Here is an 18,607-nt window from a genome sequence, read left to right as displayed (position 1 = left end):
GGAAAATCCGGGACCGTTCCCGGATTCAACTTTGTATCCCATAACTGCCATACGTTTTGAACACCGGTAAACCCCAATGATGATACATTTATGTAATTACGGGATCCAGCTAGAAAAGCCGGGTTTTGTGTTCCCAGTTTCCCAACTACAGCCACAGAGGTTGGGTTAGGATACCCCGACTATGTACAGCCAAAAAAGCAAGTTAGGAAACTGGAAAAAAACTCGGCTTCTCCGCTTTGTATCACACAAATATGTAGTAATATAAAAGGACATCACACATCGATGACCCAATGATGTGCTGACTGAAACTGCAGATAGTCGGATTGTATGTGTAGAAATTTGTTTCATGGTCAAAGGGTTTCCGGATTGAATCTCCCGGCGTAAAAGGGCGGAAAAAGATGACCCAAACCCAGTAATCTTGGCCCCATTTTCTTCCTCTTGGTCCGAATCTTGAGAAATACTTTACTCGGAATAATTTTAGCTTTCCTCTTCTTGCGGTAAACCCCAATGATGATACATTTATGTAATTACGGGATCCAGCTAGAAAAGCCGGGTTTTGTGTTCCCAGTTTCCCAACTACAGCCACAGAGGTTGGGTTAGGATACCCCGACTACAGCCAAAAAAGCAAGTTAGAAAACTGGAAAAAAACTCGGCTTCTCCGCTTTGTATCACACAAATATGTAGCAATATAAAAGGACATCACACATCGATGACCCACTGATGTGCTGACTGAAACTGCAGATAGTCGGGTTGTATGTGTAGAAATTTGTTTCATGGTCAAAGGGTTTCCGGATTGAATCTCCCGGCGTAAAAGAGCTGAAAAAGATTACCCAAACCCAGTAATGTTGGCCCCATTTTCTTCCTCTTGGTCCGAATCTTGAGAAATACTTTACTCGGAATAATTTTAGCTTTCCTCTTCTTGAAAAATAATTTTCTTATACAGTTTTTCTGTGGCTCAGGATAGCCGGTCAATCTTTTTAGGCCCTTCTTCATTCTCTCCACCAACCCTTGCTTTGAGGAAGAATAAAACAATGATTCCAGAAAAAGCATCCTTAACCGTCGATAGGAACATAGACACACTGAAAACCTCTGGAAGATTGACAACATACTGTGGATGCTACTTATATATAATCATTGTATTCAACTTGATCACAAGTCACATACAAACGGTAAATTCATTCCAGGGGACAAAGAACGCCCTACAGAATTTCGAAGAGGTGGAACTTCAAGAATACCTACCAAATCGTCATGATGGTTGTACAATGTTTCAGAGGGCTCATGATCTAGGTAACACTGATTTTGAGCAAAAATCCCATGATCATCATGCTTGTAATGGGCTTTCTTGTGTGATTGACGTAGACTCTGAGCATTCGGATGGATCACGTTCTGGGGATGCATTGTAAGTCAAATGTTTCTTGGAAGTGATGGAATTATTCAAGTTGCTGAAACATCAAATTTGATCAGTTCAATATATGAGAACTTGGTCTTGGAGAAAACATTGTGAGCAAATGAGGAGAATGGCCAAGTTTCAGGCACCATATCAAGACTGATTTGTACAATTCACACAGGAGCTTTCCAATAATGAAGCTTGAGGAAGGTTCCCCACCATTCAATTGTCAGTTGTATCACTTTTCACTCGCTCAACAATTTGTGGATGGAAAAACCACTTGTAAAAACTGACAAAATTTAAACAGCTATAGTACCCAGTCAGAGTCAAATGTAGGCTTGATTCACAATGCTTCAATTTTTAATTGCACTGACAATCACAAATATGTGGGCTAAAATAGTGCAGCATATACAAGATACGGGGAAGAAACAGAACCCAAATCTTTAAGATATGATGAAGCATCTCAACCTAGCTCGATGTTCATTCAGAATATATCAAAAGGTGCGTTGAGAAATTATGACATGGGAAGCTTCTAGCAGGGTCATGATTTTTTTGTTCATGCGCTGGACAATACAAATATGCAACTAGGTCCAAGAGCAAAGAGTAGGGACTGTTTTTCGAATTTCTACGATTTTCTTTCAGGAAGAACAGAAGATCAAGAGAGCCAGAGAGACTTGTAAGTATTTCACTATCACGATGCGAAAAAAGGATTCCTGCTGAACACAATGCATTCTATAGAGCCGAGCGACTTCTCTCCGGGAAAAAGTCACATGTCTCATCTTTTCAAGATCCTGTTAAGAAGTCCAAAATTTTGGTTCCCCAGTGCCTCTGTTGGTAACCAGTCTATCACTCACCTTTCTTGTCCCACAAGTCTGACACGACCATGTGAAATATCAGACCAAGAAAACAATGGAAAGCCTCTAGATGCCTGGAAAACGGCGTACTGGATAAGTTTTGTAAGGGCTCTAGAAACATATATAAACGGCAACGGAAAAGAAAGGGAACATGCAACCATGTCAATTCTTCGTTACACGATGAGAATGTCTTTTGATAGTTCTCAGATTGATGCATTATGCCATATTTACGATCAGCTCTTGAAAGGAGGGGAGCTGACTTTGTTTGATAAGGCGCATTTATCATTTTCACTTCATTCATATGGGAGGTTCTTTTCACAAGGCATTCGAGACGAGGATCTCAAAAAGATTTATCAACTAGCTCAGCTCCTTGAACAGCACTGTCGCTCAGATCCTGAAAGCCTTGTAGCTATCTGGAATGGGAGTTGCTCTGAAGAAGATCAGGTTGTCCGAGGTAAGGATTCTGAATTACAGGGTCATGGATCAAATTCTGACCACAAAATCTCTTTGTTGCGATTCCAGACCTGTTGGATCCAATGCTATCATTGACACAAGGTATTTTTTCTATATCTTCACACCACACATACTGTTTCCTAATTAGCTGCTGGTTTATTAAGCAAACTTCGATGATGTAGTGAAGGGTTCTTCGCTGAGATCTTCCTGGATACACGGACTCATCACATCAGATGGAATACATACAACTGCAAGCGCTCTCCGTGAAGCGGACCCCACATACATCGAGAAAAAGCTTACACAAATTCGGGTCATTCTGGAAGAGTACACTGATTGGCATATGGTGGCTCCACCGACAACATGGGACATGTTGTACCTTATGAAAATCCTATATATCTTTCAAAACCATGTAGAAGAAAAGATGAAACATTATAAAGAACAAATGGCAGAAGGATTGAGTGATCAAGTCCGAAACAGATGGGATCCAATTTTCAGCCTATTGATGGAGTGCAAGAACTTGATTTCAAAAGCAGAGCTTCCAATGCCGCCAAAAAACCTTGAGATGAAGAAAGCCTACAGTGAAATTCTCAATTCTCAAGTTCAAGAAGAAGGATTGAACCAGTATGGTTGGGGCGAAGGATCTCAGAATGTGTTCCTCAGAATGGGTGTGTGACTGTTTTGAAAGACATTATTTGGACTAAATGTATCAGGAAGCTGAAGTATATGATGTCTTTCAAAATTTAGCTGGACACCAACAACTGATTCCAGAAAAAGGTACAACTCAAGGATTGTCAATCCTCATGCAATTCATGTCGAGCATTACAAAGCCAAAAGCATTGATTCATGTAATCCAGGAGTTAGGGAATGATCCCTCTGTGATAACAGATATCACAAAACATGGTGACCATCTTAATCACAATAAGATCCTCCGACTAATCCAATGGCTTTCCATGAAATACTATGCGGATGATAAAGTAGACTTTTTGATCAAGAAGCAGATCATAAAGAAGGCAATGGAGATTCACAGAGAAATTGGAAACTCAGAGTCTAGAGATCTGGTATTTGCATTGATAGGAAGACTCTTATCTTTACACCCAACAGATAAAGAACTCCTGAAGCTTGCCAAATTTGATCATGTTTGGAATAGCTTACAAATTCAAAATTTGAGCACGGATTTTGCTCCTCCAAAAGTCAAAATGTCTCCAATGGAAGTTGCAAGGCGAATATATAAGTTTTGTTATGAATATTAATCAGTGGAAAGTCATGTTTGTTTATGATTTATAATCTTAAGTGCCTGAATGTTTGAATTTTCTATTTTGTTGTTTTTGGCTTCCATTCATGATAAATATCCCCACTCACACAAAATTTTAGCCTCTCCCCACCTTGAAAGGGATGTTTGGAGAAAAAGTTAAAATTTAGAGAAATCTTTCAAGTCATGGTACCCCCTACTTGAGACCATACTATCTAAAGCAGAAAAATCCGCATTTTGGCGGATTGGATTGGCTCGTGGTATCACAGGAATGTGGATATCATTCCCAGTGCCTAGTGATTGGATGAGACAAACTGCTTTCAAGATAAAGTCAGGGATCATAGATGGCTCGCACTACGCAGTGAGCGGGACAGATGCGATGAGGTTATCCTGGAGCAAAACCCGGAGTCCCGTCGAGCCCGGCAATTAAGCAGACCGATGTCAGACGAAGCCATGTGAGTTGATGACCTATGGCCGGGTTCGGATCGGGGTTGTGGTATGAATCGAATTCGATTTGCGAACGCGACGCGACTGACCAGGACTGGCTGCCGAGTGGACTGACCAGTGACTACTCAACTCAACATCAACCTTCAATCAAACTCACTCAAATCGAGAAATAACATCTACATTCAAATCACTTGACAAAAAAAATGGCAGCATTATTCACGATCCAAGAACTCAAGGACAAATATGATTATCAAGCTCAATCAGAACTTATCAAAACTTTTTTATCAAAAACTAAAGGAAAACCAATCTTACAAAATACTTTTGAAGATGACGAAGAAGAAGTAGATGATCTTGAAGATGATCTTGGACAAATGGACCTTGATAATGGAACAAATCTACCTAGACGTAAAGGGTGAGGTCTTTATTTCAATTCGTCTATCAATCCATCAACGACTTTTAACTTACTACTTTCTTTTTGATGTTTAGTTTACGTTATATGGATCAAATGCAATTGATTTCAGACCGACTTCAAAGTAAATTCGTAGTAGATCTAGAAGATCTTAAACGATCAACTGAAACCGATGATCGTATCTTGCTTGAAAATATCATTTCCAATACAATGAGATACCATCAATTGTTTTGTGAAGCAATTGATCAACTCTTACCTGAACCTACTGATCTTGAAGCTTTAAAAGAAAGATATGATGTGTTAGATGTAATTTCTCATCAAAGGAGAGAAAACAATATTGCACTTCAACTTGATCCTGAACATGGTTTTCCAGAATCACTTATGAGACGATAGTGAGTCTATTTTTTCTCTTGTAATGACGCGTTTTATAGAATCGGCTCATCAATCAAAACTTACATTGAACTTTCTCAAGTAATCTATATTTTAGATTACCTCGTTCAACCAACACATTAGCAGTTAGACAAGTTAAAGCCATTCATCTAGGAAAACTAATTTGTGTACGAGGAATTGTAACCCGAGTATCCGAAGTGAAGCCATTACTTACAGTAGTAGGTTATACATGTGATGCTTGTGGTTATGAAGTCTTTAAAGATACCTCAGGACGAAATCATAATCCTGCTACTGATTGTCCAGGGGACCAATGTATCAATAACTCAACTAAAGGTACTTTGATTATGCAAACTCGATCATCTAAATTTGAACCATTTCAAGAAGTCAAGATTCAAGAAATGGTATGTTGAAAGAATCCTTTCTTTTTCAAGTTTGTATTGAGAAACTAACTTGACGATCGCTTGAATCAACAGGCAGATCAAGTTCCCGTTGGCCACATTCCTCGATCTATGACATTGCATGTTACTGGTACATTAGTACGAACGGCTACACCAGGAGATGTGATCAGTGTCTCTGGAATCTTTGTACCTACACCTTACCAAGGATTTCGAGGAATCAAAGCAGGACTATTAACCGACACATTTCTAGACTGTCATCATATTTCGCAACTCAGAAAATCATACGAATCACTAGAAATGACCCCCGCAGTAATGGAAGAAATCAATGAATTAAGATTAGATGAATCTACAATTTATAGTAGATTAGCCAATTCGATTGCTCCTGAAATCTTTGGACATCATGATATTAAAAAAATCTTATTACTCTTATTAATTGGTGGGGTTTCTAAACAAGTCGGTGATGGAATGAAGATTAGAGGTGATATCAATGTTTGTTTGATGGGTGATCCTGGGGTGGCTAAATCTCAATTATTGAAATATATCAGTAAAGTCGCTCCTAGAGGTGTTTATACTACTGGTCGTGGTTCTTCGGGCGTTGGTCTGACGGCTGCTGTCATGAGAGATCCGGTGACGGACGAGATGGTCTTGGGTAAGCGTCTCATTCAAGTCTTCTAGAACTCATTTGAATATTGATTATGTATCTTTGTTCGATTTAGAGGGTGGAGCTTTGGTGTTAGCCGATAATGGAATCTGTTGCATTGATGAATTTGACAAGATGGACGAATCTGATCGAACAGCGATTCATGAAGTGATGGAACAACAAACGATTTCGATTTCGAAAGCAGGTATCACCACCACCTTAAATGCAAGAGCCTCAATCTTAGCAGCAGCCAATCCACTCTATGGTCGATACAATTCAAAAATCAGTCCAGTAGATAATATCAATTTACCAGCTGCATTACTCAGTAGATTTGATATTATGTTTTTGATATTAGATAAACCTAAACGAGAAGATGATGAACGATTAGCACAGCATGTGACTTATGTGCATATGCATTCTTCTCATCCTGTTATAGATCCAGCACCTGTTTCACCACAACTCTTGAGACACTTTATTGCAATGGTTCGAAAACGTAGACCGACTGTACCTAAAGAAGTTTCAGAATATATCGTTTCTGCTTATGTAGATTTAAGAAAACATCATCAAAAAGAAGAACAAAGTGGAAGATCATTTACATATACCTCAGCAAGAACTCTATTAAGTGTGATCCGACTTGCACAAGCTTTGGCAAGATTGAGAGGAGCAGAATTGGTCGAGAGAGAAGATGTCGATGAAGGATTAAGGTTAATGGAAGTTTCAAAAGCTAGTCTGGATGATGAAGATGATGAATATGAAACAGGGATGAAAAAGGATGTGACGGATATCAGTAAGATTTATAGGATCATCAGAGATATGGCTACGTCTGGGGCCGGAAGGAAAGAGAAAGCTCCCCGTAGGATGGGTGGTAGGATTGGTAGATCTAGGAGAGGTCAGGTTGATGACGATGACGATGACGATGATGACGATCAAGGTGGATTTAAACCGATTCAAAGTATGAGAGAGATTAGAGAAAGAATCTTCGCTAAAGGGTATACTGAAGAGAAATTAATGGTATGTGAAATTGTCTCTATTTATGATTCATTGGGTCTTTTTGGATGATCTGTTGAGATATTGAAAACTGATTTTTGGTTTGATATTTTTAGGCTTGTATTGAAGAATATGAAGGTCTTGATGTTTGGGCTCGTGAAAGGAATGACACTGAATTGAGGTTTTTAGATAATGGAGATGATTGAAAAACATTTCGATAATTCTTGGAACATCTTTTTGAAGTTTTATTTGATATTCAAGAAGAAAAAAACATTTCTATTGGGATTTTTTTCTGGATGGTGGTTTTGTTGTACGACGATGAGGAAGTGATCAATTTGAAGTTTTTTGTGTTGTCAGACTTTCTTTTTTGGGAATACTTGTTTATATTTTTTTGAAGGAATTTTTTGGTGCTTAGTTGTACAGGAATTAAAAGAGGAGTCTTTTTTTGATATTTGACTTTTGATTATGTTTTCTTCCAAGCACATCGGGGCCAATCATGATATCAATGCTGGTGGTGATAAAGTTGTATGAGGATTCATTTTTGACTTGGTGGGTTCAACTTAAAAAAATCCGTTGTCTACAGAAAGCTGTTACTCGAATTTCGGGGATTCAGGAAAGGCCGCAGCTCATAAAAGTTTACGACATTTCTGATCAACTTGGTGATTTTCCAAGCATGATGATTATATCTTGTTTACAATTCCATATAGCCTTCTAAATTTAGATTCCTATGTAGTCAAGATTCGGATCGACGGGGCAAGGATGAAACGCCTTTACGTCAAAAGTTACAACCAGCAACAACGTACGTGAAGGTATTTAACACAAGATCAAACACAAAATGCAGACGGGATTAGTGAGCATGTTGTCCAAGTCTGGTACACTCCAAAAACTCAAAGACTATGAGGAAATACTTTTTAGCAGTCATCGAACACAGGTGTGGGTCACTAGAGGTAGCAGGTAGCAGTGGATCTGTTTCGTCAAATGATAAATAACACACGGTAAAACACCGACTTCAAGGTGATAAACAGAAGATAAAAGTAACGGGCAGAAAACTATTTATCCAAAAGCACTCTACTCCCTCGCTGGAGCAGACTGGTACGGTCCATACGGTCCATACGGTCCAGCGTGGGACTGAGACAAGTTTGCTACAAAAGTCATTTTCTCATGTGCACACAAACAACAAAATCTACATTATCCTGTTTAGCAGTTTTCCATTACAGATCATCGACTATCAGTTCGCGTGTCGCAGATTGCGTCAAAGTTTGAGAAAGGTTTGGGGTTACTGTCTGATTTAGGTATTGCTTCTTTAGATCAGACGGCGATGAAATATATATTGAGGTGTCAGGCACTGGTTGATCGAGGTTTTCGGCCAGCACGTCTTCTGAATCAAACCACCTAACCACAACGCGCCAGAACAAGGATGATGGCTCACCTTTACTTCCTCTCATTCTACCTGGCTTTGGTACTCCTGCCTGCAATTCACTCCCTTCCTCTACTTAAACCGCTACTGGACACTCCTTACGGTTACCAGAAAGTTGCTAAAATCGACGAAGGAGATCCCGCGAATCTTGTTTTAAGTGAATCTTTCACAAAACTCCGGACGGGGAAACAGGCGGGAAATCGAGGCCAGCGAACATCTTTCTTTGGAATCACAAAAGGAAACCTCAAGAACCTTCTCACCAAACAACCACAAAATCCTGAAAATGAAGTTTTGGCCAGCTGGGAAATCTGTTATGATATCGCTCAAAAGGCCGTTGAATCATCCCAGTCTAATGAAGTAAAAGAAATGGCCAATGCTGTCCTGAGAATCGGCCCTGAATTCGATCTTCATCAATATCATTCTCAAGAGGAAATGCAACATCTGAAATTTACAATCAATCTTTTCTCTATGTATCTTGAGGTCGATTCTCTCAACCCAGCGGAGAGGATTTGGGCCGTTGGGGCACTCTCATACCTAAGATCTCGAGTTCCGGGGTCTAGAGCCTTAGAAATGCCCGGCTTCTGGACAGCTAACGCCTTGGGCAGGTTTCGGAGTAATTCTTTACTCTTTTTTCTAAAAGGTCAGTTATTCATGGTTTCATTGAAATGAACTCGCGATAACTTAAGCCTTGGATTGTTTGGATACCGATTTTCATTGAAAAGACAAAGACTTGGGAAAAGTAGCTCAGGAGATGTGGTCAGAGGTCCCTCCCAAAGTAGAGACATCAGAGCTAGGTAAGTAAACTAACAAGGATTTTGTGCACCTGTGGATTCTGATCATTCTCTATCAATCCCAGTCACTCAGGAGGCAATTCAAAGGGAGGCAATAGTGCACCTTATCAAACGACGGATAAGCGAGGTCCCCGGTGAACAATCAATAGAGTTTGACAAACTTTTTCTCGACTTCATCAACTTGGAAACTCCGATAGATTCACAGAAAGCCTCATCACTGATGACATTGATTATAAATAATTTGGAACACCCAGAAAGACAAAGGTGGAGTCTATTTGATGAAGAAGCAAACATCGTGAGATTGCTATTACATCTCGAGGAATATCATTCTACAAGTTATAAAGCATTCGGAGACTTAACCAAAGCAGATAATGACATCCGGAAAAGAATACTCGACCATGACATAAGTTTTCAACTTGATGGAGAAAAGCTACCTCCAAGTGCCATCAATCTTTTGAGAGAATTTCAAAACATTAAATCCGTACACGAAGATCACATCCCCAAGATTTTAGAAGTATTAAAAGAAGAAGAAATATCGGTTCCTGAACTAGGAAGATTTTTTAGAGCACTCAACTTGGTATTCCAGAGCGACCGCGAGATGGTCAAGCCGTTCATACTCCAACTGGATGGATACTATAGGATGATTCCAGAACTCGTAGATAAATTATTAGATTATCGTTTGAGTCGAGTGATTCCGGGTCCGAAGCCCTTTTTGTGGGAAAACCTAGAATCTTTGATCATACTTAAAAGTAAGTCGATTTGAATGCTCAATGAGGATGTGATATGATTCACTTATGGCCATGTCTGTTTGTATTGATTGAAGGCGAAGATATAGTAGCAGTGAAGTATATAGATGATCTTGCAGAAGACTTGGTATCCAGAGGTGTGCTTACAAAGAGTGAGACCGCTAGACAATATTTCGCTGGAGAATCCAAAGAAGTCATGGTTGATCGCATGTTACATGGGATATTCAAAAAGATGTTGGAAGCCAAAAAGCACAACCCGCACACAGATGACGTACTTGTAGAATACATCCTTCACCTCATCGCCTTCAAAAACGACCGTACCGAGCTACACTATCATCTTCTCGACCTTGTAAAGGACCCCGAACAACTTCCCCTTCGTCAGACTCTTGGCTTCGGACCACTTCGCAAACAAGTACTTAATTTTGTTGCTGATGGCCAAATCAGCGAGTTCTCAAAAGCTCTCAAGAAGCTCGAAGAAACCATACAGTTGTTATTATCTAAACCCAACCACAATATCGAATTTCCAAGTCCTTCAGACTTGACTTATAAGTCACGTGTGATGAGTTATTTTTAGAACAATGAAAGGCTCTTCGCCCCAAGATGACCATCAAGTTGCTCTGAATTCAACGCCGGAACCGCTCCGCAACGCAACGGATTTTGACCCAGTTTTGTTTTGGTGCGGTGGCTGCGCCATGAACCACAGCGCACGAATCGCTACCCGCTATGAAAAAAAATCTTTCCGGGCATCGCAGTGGAGAAATTATATGATAGCTAGAATCACTTTAACATTCACTCGTCCGTGATGGACTTGCAGGTCAGGTTGTGGGCGCGGTGTGAAAAACACGCCATCGGGGAAAAATGGGGCCGGCGCGCCTTTTTGAAAATCACGCCATATCTCAAGAGTTCCACTTGCAAGCACCAATGTTGGAGTTGTCAACAACAGTAGTAGGACTTTGATGACAACTAATTTTAATCTGTCTTGCCTTTAAATGCAAAGCTGCTATGGTCAATATCTCCAGCAATGCAAATGTAGAATAAAATTTGATGAAAAACCGGCATTTCAGCTCGCAGCAGTTTTTTTTCTGAAAAAAAACGCGCCCACCTAGGCACAAAAAAATGTAAAAAAACACGCCTTGGCGCGCCCACTCAAAAACTAGCGCACCCCCAACCTGACTTGCAGGACCTGTGAAAGGCGGGACATGGAAGGCATGCAGGCGGAGAGGCAAAATTCTCGCAGGTACAGCAAAAATTTCTCTCCCAGCCAATCACATCAGTGAACCTTGACAAATACAGCAAGTCATCACAATTGTGACACCACCAATAGTGTGAAAGTAATTTTGCATTTAACCCCGCCCACCTGGCAAAAATAATGGATTTCCACCGTTTCCACTATATAGTGCGCTATGAGGCAAGACAAATAAAAAAACAGCTAAATTTGAAGAAAAAATACCAAGTTGATTGTTCAAGGGGGCTGGTAGAACTGTGTGATCTGGTGTGGGAGATCTGGAAGCAGAATCATTGGCACCTCCCTGTACCCAGCACTCAGGTTGTATTTTGCTGCTATATTGATGAAGCACAAATAGACTGTATAGTGTGTCAGCACTCTGAAGTATGAAATGTGAAATAAGAAGTGGGTATACACTGTACTGAAGGTTTCTGCACTGCTGTGAAGTGGGTATACACTGTTTTGAAGGTTTCTGAACTGCTGTGAACTTAATATTTCCCGCTGTGAAGTTGGTCTAGACTGTTTTGAAGCTTTCCACACTGCTGTGAAGTAAGTATTTCCCACTGTGAAGTGGGCATACAATGTTTTGAATCTTTCTGCACTGCTGTGAAGTAAGTATTTCCCACTGTGAAGTGGGCATACACTGTTTTGAAGCTTTCCGCACTGCTGTGAAGTAAGTATTTCCCGCTGTAAAGTGGGTATACACTGTTTTGAAGATTTCCGGCGGAACTCTTGTACAGTTAGGGGATACAAAGTTGAATCTGGCCATGCAGCCGGATCTTTGGCCAGATTTCATTTGGCTGTAAACTTAGATTTTCTGGCCAAAGATCTGGCCACAAGATTTGAATTTACAGCCAAATAGAGCCCAATTTGGTGTCAGCTCTGAGCTTTGGCTTCAAATATTTGTCTCTTTAGAGCTCCATTAATTTTCAACATTAATAAAAGCAACTCTTGAGCAAATCTGGTTGATTCATGAAGTTCTCTACTTCAAACCCTCATTGAATTCGATTATAAGACAATTCAATTCCTTAACATCAATTGACTCATCTCTATCATTATAAACTGTGGATGTGACCTTCACATTCCTTTCCTTACCAAAGATGTTGAAATCAAGTTCAATCCAACCTACATGGAAAGATAAGAGTCATTAGGGCGGTTCAAGTAGAGATTTTACAACCATTTTTGAAATTTTACAGTTTGTCTGGGTCCTTAAAATCTTGACTTAAATTATAAGTCGGTGAGCCACCTCTAAAGGTGGTTCACCCTTTGGCGGTCACTTAATTTTCCTTAAAATTTTCAACATCACAAGTTCAAAAAAAAGAAAGGCACATATCAAGCGTATTAAAAGAAAAGTTTCTGTTCTTTTTTTCTCATTGAGTGTGCCTGGATACAAAGTTTTTTTTGTACAATGTTTTTTCTGAAAAACAAAAAATCTTTGCCTCTTTCATTAACATACAATTCAATGCAGGATAATTGATCAAGGGTCCAAACTCTTTGACCCCGGCCAAGGTCATGTGCGGTCTTCATCAAAATTGTGCCCAGGACTTTGATCCCGATTGTGAGAGTGACTGGGTTTCAAACCTAGGTCAGGCAAGTACTTGGTGGATATCATACCAGCAGGTGCGTCATCACAAGTGATCAAGAAATTGGTTTGTTATCTTCCCACATCCCACATCCCACAACGTAAACCGGGAACACCTCTGGATGAAGCTGCAAAGGATACACACCTTGGATCCTCAAAATCTCCATAAATTGTTTATTGTGCAGGTGATCTATCTCTCAAGTTTACTTCAAATATATCTGTTTTGGATCAGATCCCTTCCCTGTTTGCTCTTCAGTCTGAATTCCCTGTTGTGACTCCTTTGTCTCATCTATTACTCCTTTGACTTCTTGGATTACCTTTTCTATTGGTTTCACCTTTTGCTTTACCTCTCAAACTTGACATTTTCTATTGGTTCTACCTATCGCAATGGCACCTAAATCACAACCAACCAGGAAGGTGTGTAATCAGATTTCACCAAAATTTAAAGGTGGTGACTCAAAATGGTGGCTTGGCAGAAATCAGTTTGTTGAGTTCTGAGCATGTCACATAAGTCAAATGGTGTAGGTAAAGGGGCACTGATACGGTTGTTGAGATAGCGTCTTGCGGTCACTTGGGCAAGCCACTGGCCCCACTGTGCTTGTTCATAGAAATGCTCATCATACAAAATGGCCAATGCAGGATTGTAGCCAAAAAGAAGCTCCCCTTCAGTGGGATTGTTGGGATTGGGTTCTTGGCCTGGGAGACGTAGGTTGGAGTCCATGTGAGCAACACTGCCACAATTACTTTACCAGTATTGGTATTGCAACGGTATTGTAGTTATTTTTAGTATTGTATTGTCAGTATCAGTATTGCAGCCACAATACGTTACTGCCCAATCCTCCTGGCAGTATTGTGTATGGCGTTACTTTACTGAGTATTGTATTGTACCCCAATTACAATACCGCAATGGGCCCAGGGAGGTATTGAGTATACAATCTCTGGTGTTTTTGTGTCTGGGAGTGCAATACTACAATACAGTATCAGTATCTGATTGGTATTGTGACAAGATACGCTACTAGGTAATGGGCGGCACAGTATTGCCATTGCAATAATTTACTGAGTATTGTATTGTGGGTACAGGTACTTTACTGAGTATTGTATTGTGGATACAGGTATGTTACTGAGGCTTGGATTCCTGAGTATTGTAGACCCGTTACTTTACTGAGTATTGTCAATACAATACCAGTATTGTATTTGTGGCAGCGTTGATGTGAGCGACAACACAGAGGTTGATTAGCTCGCGTTGTAGTATTTAAAGCTCAACAAGAGCTTTACAACACCTAAGAAGGGATAATCTACTACGTGTAATATAGTAGAAGTTGCCTAAAGACTGCCTTCTTCAAAGAAACCAGCACAAGGGCACTTGCTGACCACTTTGTGATAACAGAGAAATAGATAAAGCACCAGAGAAAATAAAGCAATACTGTTGTGTAGTATTATTCCCAGATTTTAAGCGCAAAAAGTCACACACTATGTTTATTACTAGCAATACTGTTGTAAGTATTATTCCCAATTTGACTTGTAGTCTTTAACACACGTAAATAAATTTCTCCTTGCTTTGAAGGGGCGGATTTAAGTGATCTTAGTACAAATATAGTAAATAAATGATGATTTATAACACTACAACAAAGGTATAAGATGCAGAAAAGGGCACTACAATCCTAAAATCATCAAGGAGTACTTATATCCACATGTAACAACTTTTAAAACAGTCAACAGCTTCACAAACCAGTCAAATCCGCCTAAATAACCCTAAAAACCATGTAATGACGCAATGTAATGATCTTGTTACTAATGTATGATGTAATTTTCACAGCCAAAAGTGATCAATGACGCAATAATATGATGTACAGCACTTCTTAAGATGAATACAGGTGATTTTTTCCTTGTAAACTAGCTGAAACCCAATTTTTGAGATTACAAATTTTTTCAGATGTGCTCCAATTTTTGATTACTAAAGTGCATCTTGTAGCCCACGTGTTACTGATCATTTCTGACACCTACATGACCTACTTCTGATGAGTGATGAGTAAGATATTGAGTTGTGAAGTTAAGGTTTTTGGTGTTACATGTGACTTGTGACTGTAAATTCGAGATTCACACCAATTTCTTATTTCCCTTATAACTTTTTACATACACCTCCTTTACTCATGATTTAAAGGTCGTACATTATGTAATCCACTCTTCTGCGTTGAATGAGCCATCTACCAACTTTATCTGACGTCATTTGACATATGTAATTAGCTGAAAACCTCCATTTTCGACGATTTTCACCCATTTTCTTCACTTTTCACAGCTGCTACTCTCTTTTTCTTGCTCATGTAATATGACATCATCTTCTATAACCTTAAAAATCCCGGAAAATCCTCTTGGCAACCTTAATTTCCACTACTACTACCATTACATATGTAAACTACACGCATAACCCTTGTTTACCAACTTCAAAAAAGTACCTTTCTGCTAATAACTTCTGTTTTCCCTTATCAACCTTGAAGATTAAAATTGTTACTGTATAATAAACTGTTGTTCTTTCATATTCTAACCTCATAAAACCCATAACTTAATTATAAATAAGCTAAAAACCATTTTCCAACTTTTACACCTATATTTTCGAATTTTTCTTATCTTTTCTTTTTCTGTCTTTTTGTAATAACTTTGTAAGTAAACTATGTTGATCTTAATAATAATTTTGAAATAAGATGACATAATAATGAGCTAATAAGTATACATAAGCCTCTAAGAGCTTCAATTGATCTGAAAACCTGAATTTTGAATTCTCTGCTATATTGAAGTTTGCTAATAAATTAGTAAAGTGAAAGATGATTTACTTTTCTTGCTTGATATCATAAATAGATCACCACAACGTATCACAGTGACTCTGTATGACACACGGGGCATCTTGATAGGTTGAAAATGAGGAAATATGAGGCTTGTTTGAGGATGATGAGCTGCAAGGTGCGACAAAAGGGATCAAAATCCTGGACTATCTGTGATGGCCCTTCGGCTGGTGTCATTCCTTGACAAGTAAATGAAAAAGTGAAACAGTTGTGACAATGAAAAAAAAATGAGCGCACAACAAATGGAAAAAAATGGGGAAAAAAAGATGTTGGGACACACTAGTGGCCCTGATTATACATGGACTTAAAATGTCAGCTCCTGAGCTTTGGCATAGCCAAAGCCACAGAAGCTACACGCAATAGAGACATAAAATGTAAGATATATAGAAAGAAAAAACATATTCATTTCACTATTTTGAAGTCACATTGACATCGTGAGTCTAGTTTCAAAGACAAAAACAATAATCTTAAAAATACCAAAATAAAAAAGAGAATAACCAACATTGTGTGTTTAGTTTCAAAGACAACAGAAAATAAGCTTCTGAAAAAATTAACAGTTTAGAACAAAGAAACCCACATACAGTTATTCTGATGATAGATTGAAAGACAGATAGCCTTACATTTGATATTGGAAGTTTCTAGGAGAAACCAAAAGACTACCAAACGCCAGGATTCCCAAAAGGGAATGAATACATGAAAGTATAAAACATGAGCATGAGCAGTAACGCGGTACCAAGAGGAAATGAATAAGGACTCACCTTGAGACCCCAAAAAAGAGGATACTAAAAAAGAAACCTCTCTACTAAATAAACTGCATCTGTCTTTTGATATAGAAAGACAGAGAACGAGCCAAAGAGTTTAGAAGGTAAGCAACCACCCACAAGCTGGCCATCAAGCTTCTGCAGGTATAAGAAGGAGGACCTTTCCCAACCAAGGAACAAAAGGTACCTTCTTAAACCAACACCAATCTTAGAACAATTTTTACCCAGTCCAATCATCTCTCTAATCCTGAGTTGATTCCACCATTTAAAAAAGTTTTAATCAAAGTCTTATAAGAAGTGTCAACCCTTGAAACATCACCTACACCTTGTGAGTAAGGATTCTTTCAGTCCTACTTCCTTTCCTTTTACTGTCCCTGATTTGAGTCAGTAAAACTCTACTTGGTCAGGTACGATTGTTCTTGCACTGCCAGCATAGATGCCTCGGGTTGAGAAATCCGAGGCATCATCGGAGGCAAATCCTCGGACAGACCTTGTCCGAGGTTTTCGCCCGAGGTATCTTTTTGCCCTGGAAATAACCTCGGATCAAAACCTCGGGAAGCTTCTGTCCGAGGTTTTGCATCCAAGGATACCTCGGATTTTGTAATCCGAGGTAAATATGTTGGCGGTGTTGCAATGTGAAGTTGTCAAGATCCCTACGGTTACATACCCAGGCTACTCGGGGTTTATTATAACTTTGAGAATTTCCCCGGCCTAGAACCTGACCAGTTTGACCTGCTTTAATTGCAGTAGGCCGTGGATGCTATCTTCTTCCTTTCACATAAATTAGTAGAGGATATACTCATAAATTAACACCCAATCTGTTGTTTATTACGTTACTAGTAAATACATTACTATAATCCTACGTACCCAATAGGATTCCTTGTCAGAGTTACTCTTCAAGTCTACCAGTAGAACTCCTGAAGTAAGTGCCACCCTGACATACAACATAACTTTACAGCATCTGTCAAAGTGCAGACAAGGAATTTAGGAAGTGTCAACCTAAAAAAACTGTTCGGGATGTTTCTTCACACGTGTCCGCAACTTTCTACTTGAACCGCCCTATTGTGCTGAGTAGATTATGGTACCTACTACCAATCAAAAAAAATCACAATTATTGAAAATTATTGATAACCATTATTTGAACAGGAGTTTTTATTACATATTGAATACATTAGGGTGGTTCAAGAAGAGAACCGTGAGCCACGTGGTCGCCGAGTCGCGATCAGTCTTTTTAAGGTTGCTCAATCCTTAAAAAGCTTGATTGCAAAGCGGCGAATGCTGTAAACTTACATTTTACAGCTTTGTAAATTCAGGAACACAGTCCCAACCGTTCTTTTTTTGGCTTTGTTTTCTTTTTTGTTTTCTTGTGTTTTTGTACAGACTTTTTGTTAATGAAAGAGGAAGCCATCAAGAAAAAAAAACACAAGAAAACGAGGTCCTTTCTTGATCAAAAATTGTCAGAATCCAGGAACAAAAAAAAGAAAGAATGGAAGTAATTCTTTTTTTTTGGCTCAATTGTCCCTGTCTTTTGGAAATTCAGGGACAGAATTTAAAAAATTTAAGGCTGATTACAAGATCGCCAAACCGTGAACCACCTCTAAAGGTGGTTCACAACCTTAAAATTTTACTCAAAATTTACAGACCCCGAACATGATGTAAAATATAAAAAAGGGCTGTAAAAGCCCTTCTTGAACCACCCTATTAGGGCAGTTCAAGTTTGAATTTTAAGGCACTTTTTTAGGTTTTAAGACATGCTCGATGTCCTTAAAACAAAACTTATGTTTTAAGACCATCGAGCCATCTCTAGAGGTGGCTCGATGATTTATAATTTATAAGTACTTTGGCCCATCTTATAATTTATAAGTACTTTGGCCCATACTCAAAAAAATCCGGTGAGAGCAAGTAGGAGCAGGTGAGACTCCCATACCCCTTTTCAATCACCTCTTTCTCTCCCATACCCTCTCTCGATCACCTCTCTCTCTCCCATACCCTCTCTCGATCACCTCTCTCTCTCTTTTTCTCTCTCTTTCTCTC

General features: G+C 39.2%; 3 protein-coding genes across 3 annotated transcripts; all 3 read left to right on the top strand.

Annotated features, from left to right (window-relative positions):
- Positions 1-1,031: 1,031 nt before the first annotated feature.
- On the top strand, positions 1,032-3,944 carry MELLADRAFT_103811 (uncharacterized protein; the record flags this gene model as incomplete). The annotated part of the gene is made up of 6 exons (XM_007406946.1): positions 1,032-1,399; positions 1,788-1,888; positions 2,030-2,063; positions 2,211-2,695; positions 2,859-3,359; positions 3,439-3,944. The coding sequence occupies 6 exons, from the start codon at positions 1,032-1,034 to the stop codon at positions 3,942-3,944; spliced, it is 1,995 nt and encodes a 664-aa protein (XP_007407008.1).
- A 649-nt stretch (positions 3,945-4,593) lies between these two features.
- MELLADRAFT_95211 (uncharacterized protein) lies at positions 4,594-7,420 on the top strand (the record flags this gene model as incomplete). The annotated part of the gene is made up of 6 exons (XM_007406947.1): positions 4,594-4,802; positions 4,877-5,191; positions 5,272-5,590; positions 5,663-6,236; positions 6,304-7,238; positions 7,331-7,420. 6 exons carry the CDS (start codon positions 4,594-4,596, stop codon positions 7,418-7,420), a joined length of 2,442 nt encoding a protein of 813 aa, XP_007407009.1.
- Positions 7,421-8,631: 1,211 nt separating this feature from the next.
- Positions 8,632-10,742, top strand: MELLADRAFT_95210 (uncharacterized protein; the record flags this gene model as incomplete). The annotated part of the gene is made up of 4 exons (XM_007406948.1): positions 8,632-9,271; positions 9,354-9,425; positions 9,488-10,171; positions 10,246-10,742. 4 exons carry the CDS (start codon positions 8,632-8,634, stop codon positions 10,740-10,742), a joined length of 1,893 nt encoding a protein of 630 aa, XP_007407010.1.
- Positions 10,743-18,607: the final 7,865 nt, after the last annotated feature.

The sequence above is a fragment of the Melampsora larici-populina genome (genome assembly GCF_000204055.1).
Source record: "Melampsora larici-populina 98AG31 unplaced genomic scaffold MELLAscaffold_7, whole genome shotgun sequence".
NCBI lineage: Eukaryota > Fungi > Basidiomycota > Pucciniomycetes > Pucciniales > Melampsoraceae > Melampsora > Melampsora laricis-populina.
This window is presented reverse-complemented; position numbering and strand designations above follow the sequence as displayed.